The sequence below is a fragment of the Myotis davidii genome, unplaced genomic scaffold (genome assembly GCF_000327345.1).
Source record: "Myotis davidii unplaced genomic scaffold, ASM32734v1 scaffold169, whole genome shotgun sequence".
Taxonomy (NCBI): Eukaryota; Metazoa; Chordata; class Mammalia; order Chiroptera; family Vespertilionidae; genus Myotis; species Myotis davidii.
In genome coordinates, this window is record NW_006383005.1 from 1,411,703 (window position 1) to 1,426,263 (window position 14,561).

Genomic DNA, 14,561 nt, shown 5'->3' on the forward strand with positions numbered 1-14,561 from the left:
CTGGGGGTTGCCCCCAGCCACATCAGAGGCTCGGAGCGGGCACCCCTCTGTTGATCTCTCAGGCTCTGGGCTGTGCCTGGGTGTTGTTCTCTCAGGCCGGGGCCAAGCCTGGACCCTCCTGAGCTGGTCGTGACCTTTGTGGAGTCTCGACCTCATTTGCATATTACTGCTTTATAGATTAACTAGAGGCCTGTTGCACAAAGAGATTTGTGCTATAGGCCTTCCTTTCCCCTGGCTGCTGGCACCAGTTTGCCTCCGGCACCCAGGGCCCAGGCCTTCACTCTGGCCGAGTTCTGGCCAAGTTCTGTCCGGAGCCGGCCCTGGAAACGTCAGGCCTCGCTGGTCCGCCGGCCCTGGAAATGTCAGGCTTCGCTCCATCGCTTGGAGCCTACGGATGCAAATTAACCATCTGGTTAAGTTTACCATCTTATATGGGTGTGGTTTATGCTACCCTAAAATAATTATAATAGTAATATCGAAATTCGCTGGTCACAGATCACCATAAGAAATGTAATAGTAATGAAAAAGTTGAAATATGACAAAGACACAAAGTGAGCAAATGCGGTTGGAAAAATGCCACTGATAGACTTGCTCAGCACAGGAATCCCACAGACCTTCAATTCTAAAACACATTATCTGTGAAATACAATGAAGTGAAGTGCAATAAAATGAGGTATGCCTATATAAGGAATATATTGAAATGTTAACAATTAGTATTCTTGGGTATGGCATTGATGGGTGTAGCAGTTTCCTGCTGCTACATAACAAATTACCACAAACTTAGTGGCTTAAAACAGCACCCATATTTATTAGCTAACAGTTCTGTGGATCAGAAATCCAGCAAGGTATGGCTAGGTTTTCTGCATAGGGTATCAGAGGCTAAAATCAAGGGGTCAGCCAAGCCAAGTTATCATCAGGAAGCTCTGTTCCAAGGTCATTCTTGTTGGCATAATCCTGTTCCTTTCAGTTGTACAACTGAGGTCCCATTTCCTTGCTGGCTGTAGTCAGGGGCCACTTGGCTCCTAGAGCAGCGGTTCTCAACCTGTGGGTCGCAACCCCTTTGGCAGTCAAACGACCCTTTCACAGGGGTCGCCTAAGACCATCCTGCATATCAGATATTTACATTACGATTCATAACAGTAGCAACATTACAGTTATGAAGTAGCAACAAAAATAATTTTATGGTTGAGTCACAACATGAGGAACTGTATTTAAAGGGCCAGAAGGTTGAGAACCACTGTCCTAGAAACTGCCTGCATTTTTTGCTACATGGTCCCTTCTGTCTTAAAGACAGCAGTGATACTAAGTCCTTCATAGGCTTCAACTCTCTGACTTTCATATCTTGCAAACAGCTAGAGAAAACTGTTTTTAAAAGGTTTGGGCCCACCTTCCTATCTTAAGGTTGACTGACTTGGAATCATAATGACCTCCAAAATCCCATCAGAGCAATACCTCAATGAGCGTGTGAGTCGCTGGGAGAAAGTATGTGTACACAGGAGCTGGAGAATCTTGATGGGGTTGAGGGTAGAGGGCAGGGTAGAGGGCATCATAGGATTCTGCCTACCTTGATGAGTGATCTTTATTTTTTTTAAGCTTAGTTGTATTTTCACTAAATTACACATTGAACATGATATTTTGGGGTTTGTGTTTGCATTTTTGTATTTTTTTAGTTTCTAAGCTATATTTTGAATTCTTTTTACTAACAAATATTAGATGTTTATAAATCTGTTTAGCTTGTTTTTTTCCTCATAGCCTGTCTATCATATCTTCTTTATAATAGAAGCCATAAAACTCTAGACTAATATGATGGTGTTTAGACTCATTCCCTCTAAATAATTGTGGAAACTCAAGAAAAGAATACTTCCCAGTATTCCTTAGAATAATGCCACTGGTCCTAAGCTTTTAAAAAGAAGTCTAAGAACTAAAGTGGGGTCACATATAGTAGGGTGCAGGCGTCCTCAAACTACAGCCCGCAGGCCACATGCGGCCCACCGAAAACATCCGGCCTGCCGGGTGTTTTTGCCGCCACAGTGTGCATAGGAATTTGTTCATAGTTTTTTTTTAAACTATAGTCCGGCCCTCCAACAGTCTGAGGGACAGTAAACTGGCCCCCTTTTTAAAAAGTTTGAGGGCCCCTGGTATAGTGGTTAAAATCAGAGGGTAGTGAGTCATCCTGGTTCTGTATACATCTATTACATGCATAACAGGCAAATTACTTATCTTCTGCACCTCATTTTTGTCCATCTGGAAAATGAAGGAAATAGTAGTATCTATCATAGAGGATTGTTGGGAGGATTGAGTGAGTTAGCACAGGGTAAGGGCTCAGTAAATGTTATCTGCTATCCTTGTTCTTGTTATTTAGGGATGGGGTAAATTTTACCTATCTGAAAGTCTGAAGGCTTATCCTGACTTTTCTGTTAACCTGCTGTATGATCTTAGGAAAGTTATGGACATTTATTGGCATTCTCTGTCCGTAAAAATATAATTTTGGAATAGGTTGTCACTATGGCTCCTAAAATTTAGATGGTATAGTTGTGTTTTTTGGATAAGAATGACATTAAAACTATTGGGGATAATAGAATTCAATAAGGTATCTGATACAAAAATAATATGTACACATTACTAACCTTACTATGTACAAACACCAGTTGAACGAGTCAATAATGACTCCTATAAAGAAGTCAAGTCTCTTCAGAAGAGAGACTTCATTCACTGCTATAATACCAGCATCTAAAGCAGTTCAAATATTTGTTGTGAAATGACTGTTCTCAAGGAATTCCCAAGCTAGTGGGGAAGGCAGACAAGTAAGCCATTACAGTGCACTGTGGTAAGTCTTATGATAGAAGCAAAAATGCTAAAGATTACAAGTATTTCTGCTGGATTTTAGATTTTTTTTGTGTTCTACTTTTGCCCTCCTCAGCTCTGTTGGAACAAGGAAATAAACTACGTAATGCCATGGTGGTTTCTGCAATGAAATCAAGCCCAGATACCAGCATGTTGTTGGACGAAGTTCATCCTCCTGTGAAGGAAGATTTTCTTAAAGCATCAACACAGTAAGCTATAAAATAAACATGAACCCCAACAGTATATTTTTTGATAGTTGTTAACATGTGTTTTGTCAAATTATGGACTAAATAATTTTGGAAGTATTCAGCAAACAATTCTTAAAGTGGTAGAAAAGAAGCCTAAACTAAAGTTAAGATAATCGAAATCTAAACCTAGCACTGGCACTTACTAAATATGTAAAGGACTAAATTCTTTGCTCCCTCTGACCAGTATGCCTGTATTTGGAATGGGGATATTCTCTCCTCCCTCTCTTACAGAAATGACATGAGATTCTAATGTAGGAAAAGGCTTTGTAAATTATGAAATTTTATGTATATTTAAGATAGTTAAATCTAATGTGTGCTAGATTTTCCCTGCTGCACCATCTTTTAGCTCAATTAATCTAATTTACATTATTTTCCATGTGTCAGCCTCTCAGAAAGTATTTTCCCACACCTTAGAATCAAAGCCTTATCTAAGAATCAATTTAAAGACCACAATGAAGATCACCTCCTCCCTCTAACTGAGAACAAATTTTGGAAACATGACACAAAAGCTGATACCAGAGCCATACAGCTACTATTGGGCAGGTAAGAGCTCTTAACTAGCTTTCTTTGCTTTAAATTTTTTGGCTCTATCATTGTGTACATTGTTCACAGATTTATCTTCATAAAGTAACACTTCCTTAGAAAAACCAAGAAATTCTCTTGCTTACTTGTTGCACACTAAATAAAAACCCATTATTCATTACCCAATAAGTAAAAATTTAATCTTTAGCCTTTTGTTCTTTTTTTATTTTTAGAAATTATTTTTATTTTTTAATCCTCACCTGAGATATTTTTCCATTGATTTTCAGGAAGAGTGGAAGGGAGGAGAGACAGAAACATCAATGTGAGAAACATCGATTGGTTGCCTCCCACATGTGCCTCAAGCAGAGAGGGGCAATCGAGGTACATGACCTTGACCAGAGACAAACCCAAGACCCTTCAGTCCACAGGCTGATGCTGTGTATCCACTGAACCAAACCAGCTAGGGCCTTTTTTAAAAAAAGAGTTTTTATTTATTTCAGAGAGGAAGGGAGAGGTAGAAAAAGATAGAAACATCAGTGATAAGAGAGAATCATTGATCGGCTGCCTCCTGCATGTCCCACACTGGGGATCGAGCCCGCAACCCGGGCATGTACCCTTGACCGGAATCAAACCCAGGACCCAGCAGGCCAACACTCTATCCGCTGAGCCAAACCAGCCAGGGCCGCCTTTTCATTCTTATCTTCCAACTTTATCCCCAACACCAGTGTTAAAGTATAATGAAAAGAGAATGGATTTTACATAGACACAAGTTGAAATTTGGAGTCTGTCTCTTATTACCTATTAGGGGCCTGGTGCACAAAATTTGGTCATGGATAGAGTCCGTAGGCCTGGCCGGCGAACAGGGCCAAATTGCAGGGCGACCGGCAAAGTGATGTGGGGGAGGGGGAATGGCCCCACTGGCACCTGCATTGTCTGGCCTGCGGGCTGAGGGCAGCTCCTGCATTGAGCATCTGACCCCTGGTGGTCAGTGTGCATCATAGTAACCAGTCGTTCTGCCATTCGGTCATTTTGCAAATTAGGCTTTTATTATAGAGGATGTGGCTTGCACAATTAGGCAGGAAAAAATAAGCAGGGTTCTAATTGTAAAGGAGCAAGTAAAATTATCTCTAGTCACAGGTGACAGGATCTGGTATATGGAAAATCCTAAGGAATGACTAAAAAATAATTAGAACTAATAAATTCAGGAAGATTGCAGGATACAAGATTAATATAAAAAAAATAAGTTGTATCCTTATAATAAAACCCAAATATGCAAATCGACCAAATGGTTGAATGACCAGCCGCTATTATGCACACTAACCACCAAGAGGGAGGTGACTGGCAGCAGTGAGTGGGGTGCGGGGCCTGCCAGTGGAAAATGAAATTAATAAATAATTCATTTACAGTAACATTGATAAGAATAAAGTACTTAGGGATAAATTTAACAAAAGTATAAAATATAAACTCTGAAAACTGCAACACACTGTTGAAAAAAATTTTAAAGATCTGAAACCTGGAGGTGGGACCCCATGTTTATTTTTCAATGCAATCCCTATTGAAATCACAGCTGACTTCTTTGTGGAAATTGACAAGCTGATTTATAAAATTCCTATGAAATTGCAAGTGATTCAGAATAGCCAAAACAATCTTGAAAAAGAATTTAGGAGGAGCATTCACACCTCCCTATTTTTAAACTTCCTACGAAGCAACAGTAATCAAGTCAGTTTGGTACTGGCGTAAGAACAAACATATAAATCAATAGACTAGTCTAAAAAATAAACCTATGTGTCTATATTCAACTGATATTCTACAAGAACAACAACAACATTCATTGAGTAGTCTTTATAACAACTCGTGCTGGGATACCTGGCTAGCCACACATTTTCTAAAAATGAAGTTGGAACCTTACCTCAAATCATGTCCAAAAATTAACTCAAAATGGATCAAATAGCTAAACAGAAGAGCTAAAACTATAAAACTCTTGGAAGAAAACATAGAGGTAAATTTTTATGACCTTCATTTGGGGAAGGATTCTTAGATATACCAAAAGCACAAACAATAACAAATAGATAAATTAGAAATAATAAAACTTTAAAATATTTGCCCTGGTCAGTATGGCTCAGTTGGAGTGTCGTCCCATGCTCCGAAGGATCTTGGGTTTGATTCCTGGTCAGGGCACATACCCAGGTTAAAGGTTCAATTCCCAGTTGGGGTGCATGTAGGAGGCATGTTTCTCTTTTTTAAAAAAATATTTTTATTGATTTCAGAGAGGAAGGGAAGGGAGAGAGAGATAGAAACACCAATGATGAAAGAGAATAACCGAAGCAGTTCCTCTGAAAGAGATTCAGAAAGTAAATGAGCAACTTCTACACATCAGACAAATGAGAAAATAACCCTGCAACTGCACCACACAGTCGGGAGAAAAGCCCTAACTCCTAGCTTCTCCCTGATTACAATTTGGACCACACATCCAGTGCCCCAACTTTTAGAACTCCCACCACAAAGAGACGGGGCTCCCAAAATGTCTAGCTCTGAAAACTAACAGGGCTATGTCCATCCTATCTAATAAAAGAGAAACATGGTAATGGGCGTACAACCGCTACCCTTCCCATTGGCTAATCAGCAAGATATGCAAATTAACTGCCAGCCAAGATGGCGGCCAGCAGCCAGGCACCTTGAAACTAACATGAGGCTTGCTTGCTTCAGTGACAGAGGACTCCAACGTTCCCCGCCTGCCACTGCAGGCCTCTGACCTGCAACTCTAAGCAACTATGTAACAAAAGTAAAAGCTAAACAAAACCCCAGAAACCTACTTTAGTCCAGGGGCTTCAGCCAGCAGGATTGCAACATTGTAAGCAAAAGCCAGAAACCTACTTTCAGCAGCGGAGGCCTAAGAGCTGGAGCCAAGCATCAAAGCTAAAGCTGGCCCAGAATAAAAAAAAACGAAAAAAAGGAGCGGTTGGGAGCTTCCATCACCCTCAGCCCCTCACCCAGACTGGCCAGGCACCCCAGTGGGGACCCCTACCCTGAAGGGTGTGTGACCAGCTGCAAACAGCCATCATCCCCTCACCCAGGCTGGCCAAGCACCCCAGTGGGGACCCCCACCCTGATCCAGGACACCCTTCAGGGCAAACCAGCCAGCCCCACCCATGCACCAGGCCTCTATCCTATATAGTAAAAGGGTAATATGCCTCCCAGCACCGGGATCAGCAGAGCTGAGAGGCCTCCCGGCACCAGGATCAGTGTGACACAGGGCAGCGCCCAAACCCCCTGATCGCCCTGCAGCTCTGTGTGTGACAGGGGGTGGGGCCACAACCTCCCCATCGACGCTGCCTTGAGTGTGACAGGGAACCCCCCAATCGGCCCTACCCTGAGCGTGACTGAGGGTGGCATCACAATCTACTGATCCGCCCTACTCTGTGCATGACATGGGGCGGCGCCCCAACTCCCCAATCGGCCCTGCTCTGAGCCCGACCAGGGGCTGCACCTAGGGATTGGGCCTGCCCTCTGCCACCCAGGAGCAGGCCTAAGCCAGCAGGTCGTTATCTCCCGAGGGGTCCCAAACTGCGAGAGAGCACAGGCCGGGCTGAGGGACACCCGCCCCCTCCGGAGTGCACAAATTTTTGTGCACCAGGCCTCTAGTAAGACTATAACAAACAAACATTAGAAAAATGGTTTCTAGTGGGGCCAGGAGAAATAGGGAGTGATTGATAAAAGGGTACAAACTTTCAGTTATAAGTTGAATAAGGTCTGAGGTGACTATTTGATAACACTGTATTGTAAAATTGAGACTTGCTAAGAGAGTAGAACTTAAATGTTTTCACCCCTCCCCCAAAAAAGTAAATATGTGAGGTGAAGGATATTTTACTAGTAATTAATTCAATGGGGAGAATCCTTTCACAGTGTATACATATATCAAATTATCATATTATACGCTTTTAATATTTTATAATTTTATTTGTCAATTATATCTCAGTTAAGCTGGAAACAAACAAAATAAAAGGCTTTTCCACCAGCTCCATGGAAGACAATGGAGAAATGCTTTCAGAATTCTGAATTTTCAACCTCAAATTCCATTCTCAGTCACTATTAATCAAGTGTTAAGGGTAAAGTAAAAATGTTTTCATGTATCCAGGGTCTCAAGTTTACCTCTCCTGAGCCGATTTAAGTTCTGTCATATTTAGAGAATGCACACTCCTTTGGGGAGCTAGACAGGGCTTCACTAGGAATATTTAACTAGGGAAGGGGGTAGATGGAGACACATTTCTCCTGTGTTTGACTAAATTGAGAGGAAATTTTCAGTTCTCTTGGAGAATTCAATAATGAAATAGTAATAGGCACATAGAAAACTAGATGGAAATTAAGGCAGTTATTAAAAGAAGGAAAACTAAAAGTCGTTTATGAAAGTATAAAAAATTATACTTGGCTCTGATATTATGTAAACCCTGAAAAATAACTGCAAGAAAAAGTAATATAGCTAAATTGAGAAGATGGGTGGAAGGGAAATCTGTGTCCAAGAGTAGTGGTATAAAAGAGTGGATTCTTCATTTTTCGTAATAGGAAGTCCATAAATCATTTAGAAAAGGAAAAAAATCAGGAAAGGGCAGTACACGTGTTATTTAGCAATGTGAAAATAAACACTAGAAGAAATATCTTAGTGAGTTGAAAGTAAGGAAGCAGGCCGCTACTATTTTTTATTATTTCTTGTAATTCTATTTTAGTTTTAAAACGGGTACATGTATTCTTTGATTTTAAAATGTTTAAGATGTAAAAGAGAGGAAAGTGCTGAGAGCGTACTTGTCTTATAGCAAAGAACACAGGCAACTTCCAGCCCCACCCAACCCCTCTTTTTTTATTTATTTATTATTTTTTATTATTTTTGTTGTTAATCCTCACCCAAGGATATTTTTCCTTTTTTTTTTTTTTTTAAGAGAGAGTGGAAGTGAGAGGGAGAGAAAGAGAGAGAAACATGGATGTGAGAGAAACACATCAATTGGCTGCCTCATGTATGTGCCCCAACCAGGGCTGGGGCTCAAGCCTGCAATCCTACAGTCAGTGGGCCAAAGCTCTATCCACTGGAGCAAACTGGCCAGGGCGCATTTCTCTTTTTTTTCCATTCTCCTCTCTCCTGCCCTCCCAGCTGCACAGGAATCCCAGGCATCTGTCCTGTGCAAAATAGCTCTGACCTCTCCCAGTTTCTGGTATAAGTATGTCCAAAATATTGCATGGAGGGAAATGGCATGCCCTTTCAGTGTGTCATAGACAGTAGAATAAATTCAAAGAAATGTTAATTTGAAAAAAGTAAAAGGTGGAGGACTATATACTGAACAGCAGAGATCTTGCTAACTTTAAGGGAATGCAAGGGGGCGGGGAGAACAGTAAGCAAATGAGTATGTGGGGATGAAGTGGGGTTCATAAATTGGCAAATGAGAGTTGTATAGAATACCAAGAAGGAGAGCTTCACAAAGGAGCAGTGCACAGAAGCTGCAGAGAAGCCATGTCAATTGGGAAGTTGTTAGTTGGGTTTTGGTAGTTAGGAAGTTGTTCTGACCTTTGAGGGAGAGATTACTGTAGAGCAGTGGTTCCCAACCGGGGACAGTTCTCCCCTGGTCCCCATGGGACATTTGGTAATTATCTGGAGACATTTGGGGTTGTCAAAACTGGGGTAGTGCTACTGGCGTCTGGTAAGTAGAGTCCAGGGATCCAAAATGCACAGATAGCTCCCAGTGACAAAAGAATTATCTTAACCAACATGTCAGTAGTGCTAAGATTGAGAAATTCTGCTATAGATTAAGGAACGGTGAGGAAAAGAACCTATTAGTTGCAAGAAATATAGGAGCCTGATCTAATTTGAAGGTATTTATTGTGTCCTATATTCCTGAGAAATCAAAGAAGGGGATAAAGTATAGCAGCTAGTTTGAAAGGGAAGCGGAGTTGAAAGAATAATTGAAATGCTTAGCATAGTGTATGGCACAGATTAAGTATTTAATAAATACTGCTTTCATTATGAAGAACATGTTTATTAAGAATTCAGTAGGTTCGTTAACAGATTTTCATTAGTTACTACAGGAGAAACAAACATGAAATATACATATGCTTATATGCTTATTAGTTTACAAATTCTATAAGTAGGATATCTATTTTACTCACTTCTATATTCTACAAAAAACTAATCTTGCCATAATCAACCCTAAATACACATTTTTGCTTAGTGAAGAAAGCATATTTATGAATTAGCCATTCTTCACAAAAACAACATATAACATTTAACTCATTAAATTATAGTTAATTATTTCCCTTTTTTTCCCCCCTTCCTGCTAGACCATAAGCAACACAAGAGTAGAGCAAGTTAGTTTAGCCATCTCTGTATCATTTAGTTATCTAACACCATGCCTGGCACATAATAGGTGCCCAGTAAAGTGTTTGTTAAATATATGAATGAAATCACAATCAGTGTCAGTAGTATATTTTTTGAATACTAGCTGTTGGCATCCCAGAGGAGGGGGAATATAATATGAAAATATTTATCAGATAGTCTCCTGTTTAATGTGAGTCTTCTGTTTAACATATCTTCATATTTAGAACTTTAGACATTTTTGCAAAAAAGAATAGCTCAGCTGAAACTTCTTTTAAAGTTCTGCCTTGTTTTATTTTTTTAATCTCTGCAGTGCTGAATTTTCCCAAGGTCAGTACTGGGACGGACTAGGCTCTCCTCCAGATTCTCCAGCTCCTGGGAGTGATGTGTATTGCAGCAGTGAGCCGAATGACCCTCAGTATGACCAGAGTCTCCTGGAGAACTTATTTTACACAGTACCTGTAAGTCATTGAATCTGAAGCTTTAGGAGTTATATAACAATTAAAAGTATTAATAGTATTAGTAGGGGCCAGCATCTTGCTACTTGCCAGATAGAAAGCTATCCATTTTATATACCATATTTAATTGTAATGACAACCTGAAAAGGAAAGTATTGTGCTCATTCTGCAGGTGCAGAAACAGGCCTATGAGATTAAGTATATTGTCTAAGTACACATAGTGTTAGAGCCAGGATTCAAATTCTAGTTTACCTGTGTCCAAAGCTACATTATATAGCTTCCTTAGAGCTCTTCTAAGGAAGAGCTAATGCAGGTGTACCTTCAGAACTACCCTTGACTGGTATCTTTTCAAAATATTCCAGACACACCTCTATTTACTGGTGACAAATACCTCTACTGTCCTAGAATTTTCCAAGTTCTTTCTTATATCAAGCCATGTTCTGTTCTTTGGCTTTTAGTATCTCCTAGGGTCTACACGTATTAAGTTCAGTCCCTGTTCCACAAGTAATCATTTATATTTGTGAACATTGCTGTCAAATTCCTGATTTTCCTTTTCTCCGGGTGAGAAAAGATAACTGAAATATAAGGTAGTTTATACCAGCTCACTGATAAGACAATGAATGCTATCAGGGTTCAGAGCAAACAAGGAGAACTTTTACATGAGATTGTCAGGAGAGTGCATTGTGAGGAGTTAGGACTTGGGAGAGAATTAACAGTAATATTCTAATGAAGCAAGGACTTGGGAGAGAATTAACAGTAATATTCTAATGAAGCAAGCAGGTTTGTTGGAGGGGAGGGAGAGAAGGAAGAAAACTAGACAAAGGGGAGAAAAGATGATGTATTTCTGAGGTTCTTAGGTCAATGCTCAACAACTGAGCCATTGAAAGATGGTATTTAGAGAGAAAAAGGATATGGAATGGGAATAGAAAGAATGAGCAGTTTGTGCACTGCGAGGTATCTAAATTGACTAGATGAAAATTTCTGTGGGAGAGAAGTAGTCCATAAGGCAGGCTAGCACATTGCAACCAGTCTGTGAAAGCCTGTCAGTGTCAGATGATGCGGAAATGACATGATCATGATCGTGTTTTAGGAATGTTAATCTGGCAATGATGTAGGGGGCCAGCAGGGAAGAATGACCAGAAGCAGACAGGAAGCCACTGGGCTACTAGAGGTGTGAGAGAGAGGGGGAGCCTGAATAACAGTGGCAGCATTTGGAAAGGAGGAGATGGATTTAAAAGACATTATGAGCCCAGCCAGCGTAGCTCAATGGTTAAGTGTCAAAATATGAACCTGGGTGTCACAGTTCAATTCCTGGTCACGTCATATGCCCTGGTTGCGGGCTCGATCCCCAGTGTGGGGCATGCAGGAGGCAGCTGATCAGTGATTCTCTCTCATCATCATTGATGTCTCTATCTCTCTCTCCCTCTCCCTTCCTCTCTGAATTCAATAAAAATATTAATAAATAACATTATGAATAGTTAGGATTTCATGACTTCCTGCCTTCAAAATCATCACTGCCCAGCTGGAATGGCTCAGTTGTTGAGCATTGACCTAAGAACCTCAGAAATACATCATCTTTTCTCCCCTTTGTCTAGTTTTCTTCCTTCTCTCCCTCCCCTCCAACAAACCTGCTTGCTTCATTAGAATATTACTGTTAATTCTCTCCCAAGTCCTTGCTTTTGTAAAAATGTTCTGTTGTTTCTATAACAGGAGGAGCTGGGGGAGCGGGTTGTTTCCTGTCTTTGGGACCCAACTAGTAGATGAACTTGGCTCAAACAACCCTGGAGGCACTTTGCTCTGTGGGATGAACAAGAGTGACTGAATTTTGCTGATAACCTTATAGAACTCATTGTGGCACGCTTCCTTCTGGCTAGGCCCTGGGATGGACTACGTTCATGATACTACAGATTTGGGACAGGCATGCACACATGATGGGATAAGGCCAGTCTTACACATAGAGGTGAGGTGGAGAGTGGTCAACAGGAAGGCACCTCACGGAGGTGAGAACTAAGAGGACTCATGATTATGCCAGGGACTAGAAAAAATCTCTCAAAGATTGGCTACTCTCCCCAACCTCTTCCCTCACTCCATTTCCACCCCTACCTCTGAATTTCTGGGCACAGTAACTCAGAGATGGATGGCCAAAGTGTTCAAACCTGGGTGAAGGTGTTTGACTATTGCTGCTCTTCCCCAGGACCATACACCCCTCTGGTGCTAGAACCCTTCAGTGGGGTTGTGCCCTGTTCTGGAGGCTGGGATGATAGGCCAAGGATGTAAAGTTTATTCCCCATGTTAAATTTTTTTCCTTCATGTCTAACCATCTCTGAGGTTTTATTCCTAGTAAAAGGGACTATCTCTACCTAGGTCAACCCTGGTCAATTAAAAAAGATGGAGGTCTCAAGTATGGACACCTCCTCTCCCCCTGGAGGTGTGTGCCTACCATACTTTCTTCCCCTGCCCCTTTCAAACGTTTTTCCAGTTAGGTTTGTTATTCTGTTCTCTTCTTTCTAATTTTATGCTGCTACTGTGTTACCCAGGGGACAGATGGCCTTCTTTGTCATCTTCACTCTTCACCCCAGAGAGGAATCAGCCATAATTCAATCATCCAATCCCACCCAAAGATAGTTGAGTTGGTGCATGATATTTTCAGAATGTAGAGGACCCTGATGAGCCCACATGTGTCCTCCTTTAATGCCTTTGGGGCAAAGGCAGCCTTTCTTACTATCATCCATATCCCTTGAGGCTTCTACATTTTTAAAAAATAAATATGGACACCAGCAACTGTCCTGTGGGGATGCAAAGATTCTTTTCTCTCTACCTGGCTGGACTGATCTGTCTCACAAGAAGTCATGAAATTATTGAATCCAAAAAAAGAAAAAAAGCTTTGTGATAACACCTTGAAAAGGTTGGATTGCTTCCTAGAAGGATATTCTGCTCAAGCTTAGTTAACTGTTAACTTGTTACTCATATTACACAGTCAACAACACACTATACACCCTGAAAAAGGGAATTGGAGGTGATAAACTTAAAATGACTTTGGATCGGCCTCCTGTATTTATATTTGCAAGCTTTGTGTGTGTGTTTTACTGTATAACTGTACTCAAATAGCTATAATGCTGTCTTCTCTATTTTGTATTTTGTGGTAGAAAGGGCTAATCAGTCAATTGTGGTAGCTGCCTTTTCTCAAAATAAAAATTAATTACTAGGGACTTGGCCACTGTTCCCCCATTAAGGAAATTTGTGACATATAATAAACAGTTCATCTTAGAAAAATTAAAAGTAGAATGGGTCATTAGTAGTATGGAGAGGTGGAAAAAGCAATCTGTGCTTCCATATAGTGAGATGGCATTTATCAGTGACTTTGCCTCATATTATGGTAGAAATACAGGCTTTGGAACCCACGGAGATCAAACCTGCCTATACTACTTACTGCTGTGAATCATAAACAAGCTACCTTCTCTCAGCTTTCATTTTCTCAATTATAAAATTTAGGTGAGGTCACCTTACAGGAATGTGGTATTAGAAATACACATGAAGCATTCAGCATAGTACCAGATACATAGCAGGTAGTCAATAAATAGTGGCTATTATTATTGTTAATTTGAAAGAAGAATCTATTGTGTTTGAACTGAACTTGTAGGTTATTTTTGTTATTATTGTTCAAAACCTTGAACAACACAGTTTTGAACTGCACAGGGCCACTTATACACAGATTTTTTTCAAGTAATATTCAGCCCTATGTATCTGCAGATTTTGCATCCATGGATCAACCACCATGAACTGAAAACAGTATTTTTGCATTCCCAACCATGGTTTCCCAACTGTGATTCATGAAAATACTGTTTTCAATTCACAGTTGGTTGAACTCGTGATGCAAAGGGCCAACTGTAGTTAGGGTTTGGGGGAGTCAAAAAGTTATAGATAGGTTATCAAATACACAGGGGGATCAGTGCCCTTAACTTCCACATGTTCAGGGGTCAATTGTATTTTTATATAACCAGGAGAAACATGGGATTATCTGATACCCGGGTGTTAGTTATCGCTTTAAGAATGACATGTACAGAGAACTTGATTACTTGTAGAGAAATGTTTTTGTTACCACTACCCCCAAAGCACTTATCTTTTAGTGCCTTT

At 40.6% G+C, this 14,561-nt stretch overlaps 1 protein-coding gene across 4 annotated transcripts in view; it reads left to right on the plus strand.

The window, feature by feature from the left end:
- The window catches only part of C2CD3 (C2 calcium-dependent domain containing 3), a 107,381-nt gene that overhangs the window by 16,204 nt on the left and 76,616 nt on the right, over nucleotides 1-14,561 (plus strand). For all 4 annotated transcript variants that reach the window (XR_001512185.1, XM_006777931.2, XM_015557494.1 and 1 more), the window contains exons 6-8: nucleotides 2,921-3,053; nucleotides 3,477-3,635; nucleotides 10,283-10,430. Coding sequence is in view for 3 of the 4 variants with exons in the window: in XM_006777931.2 (XP_006777994.1) it covers nucleotides 2,921-3,053; nucleotides 3,477-3,635; nucleotides 10,283-10,430 (440 nt within the window). In the remaining variant the exon portion in view is untranslated. The remainder of the gene's footprint in view (nucleotides 1-2,920; nucleotides 3,054-3,476; nucleotides 3,636-10,282; nucleotides 10,431-14,561) is intronic.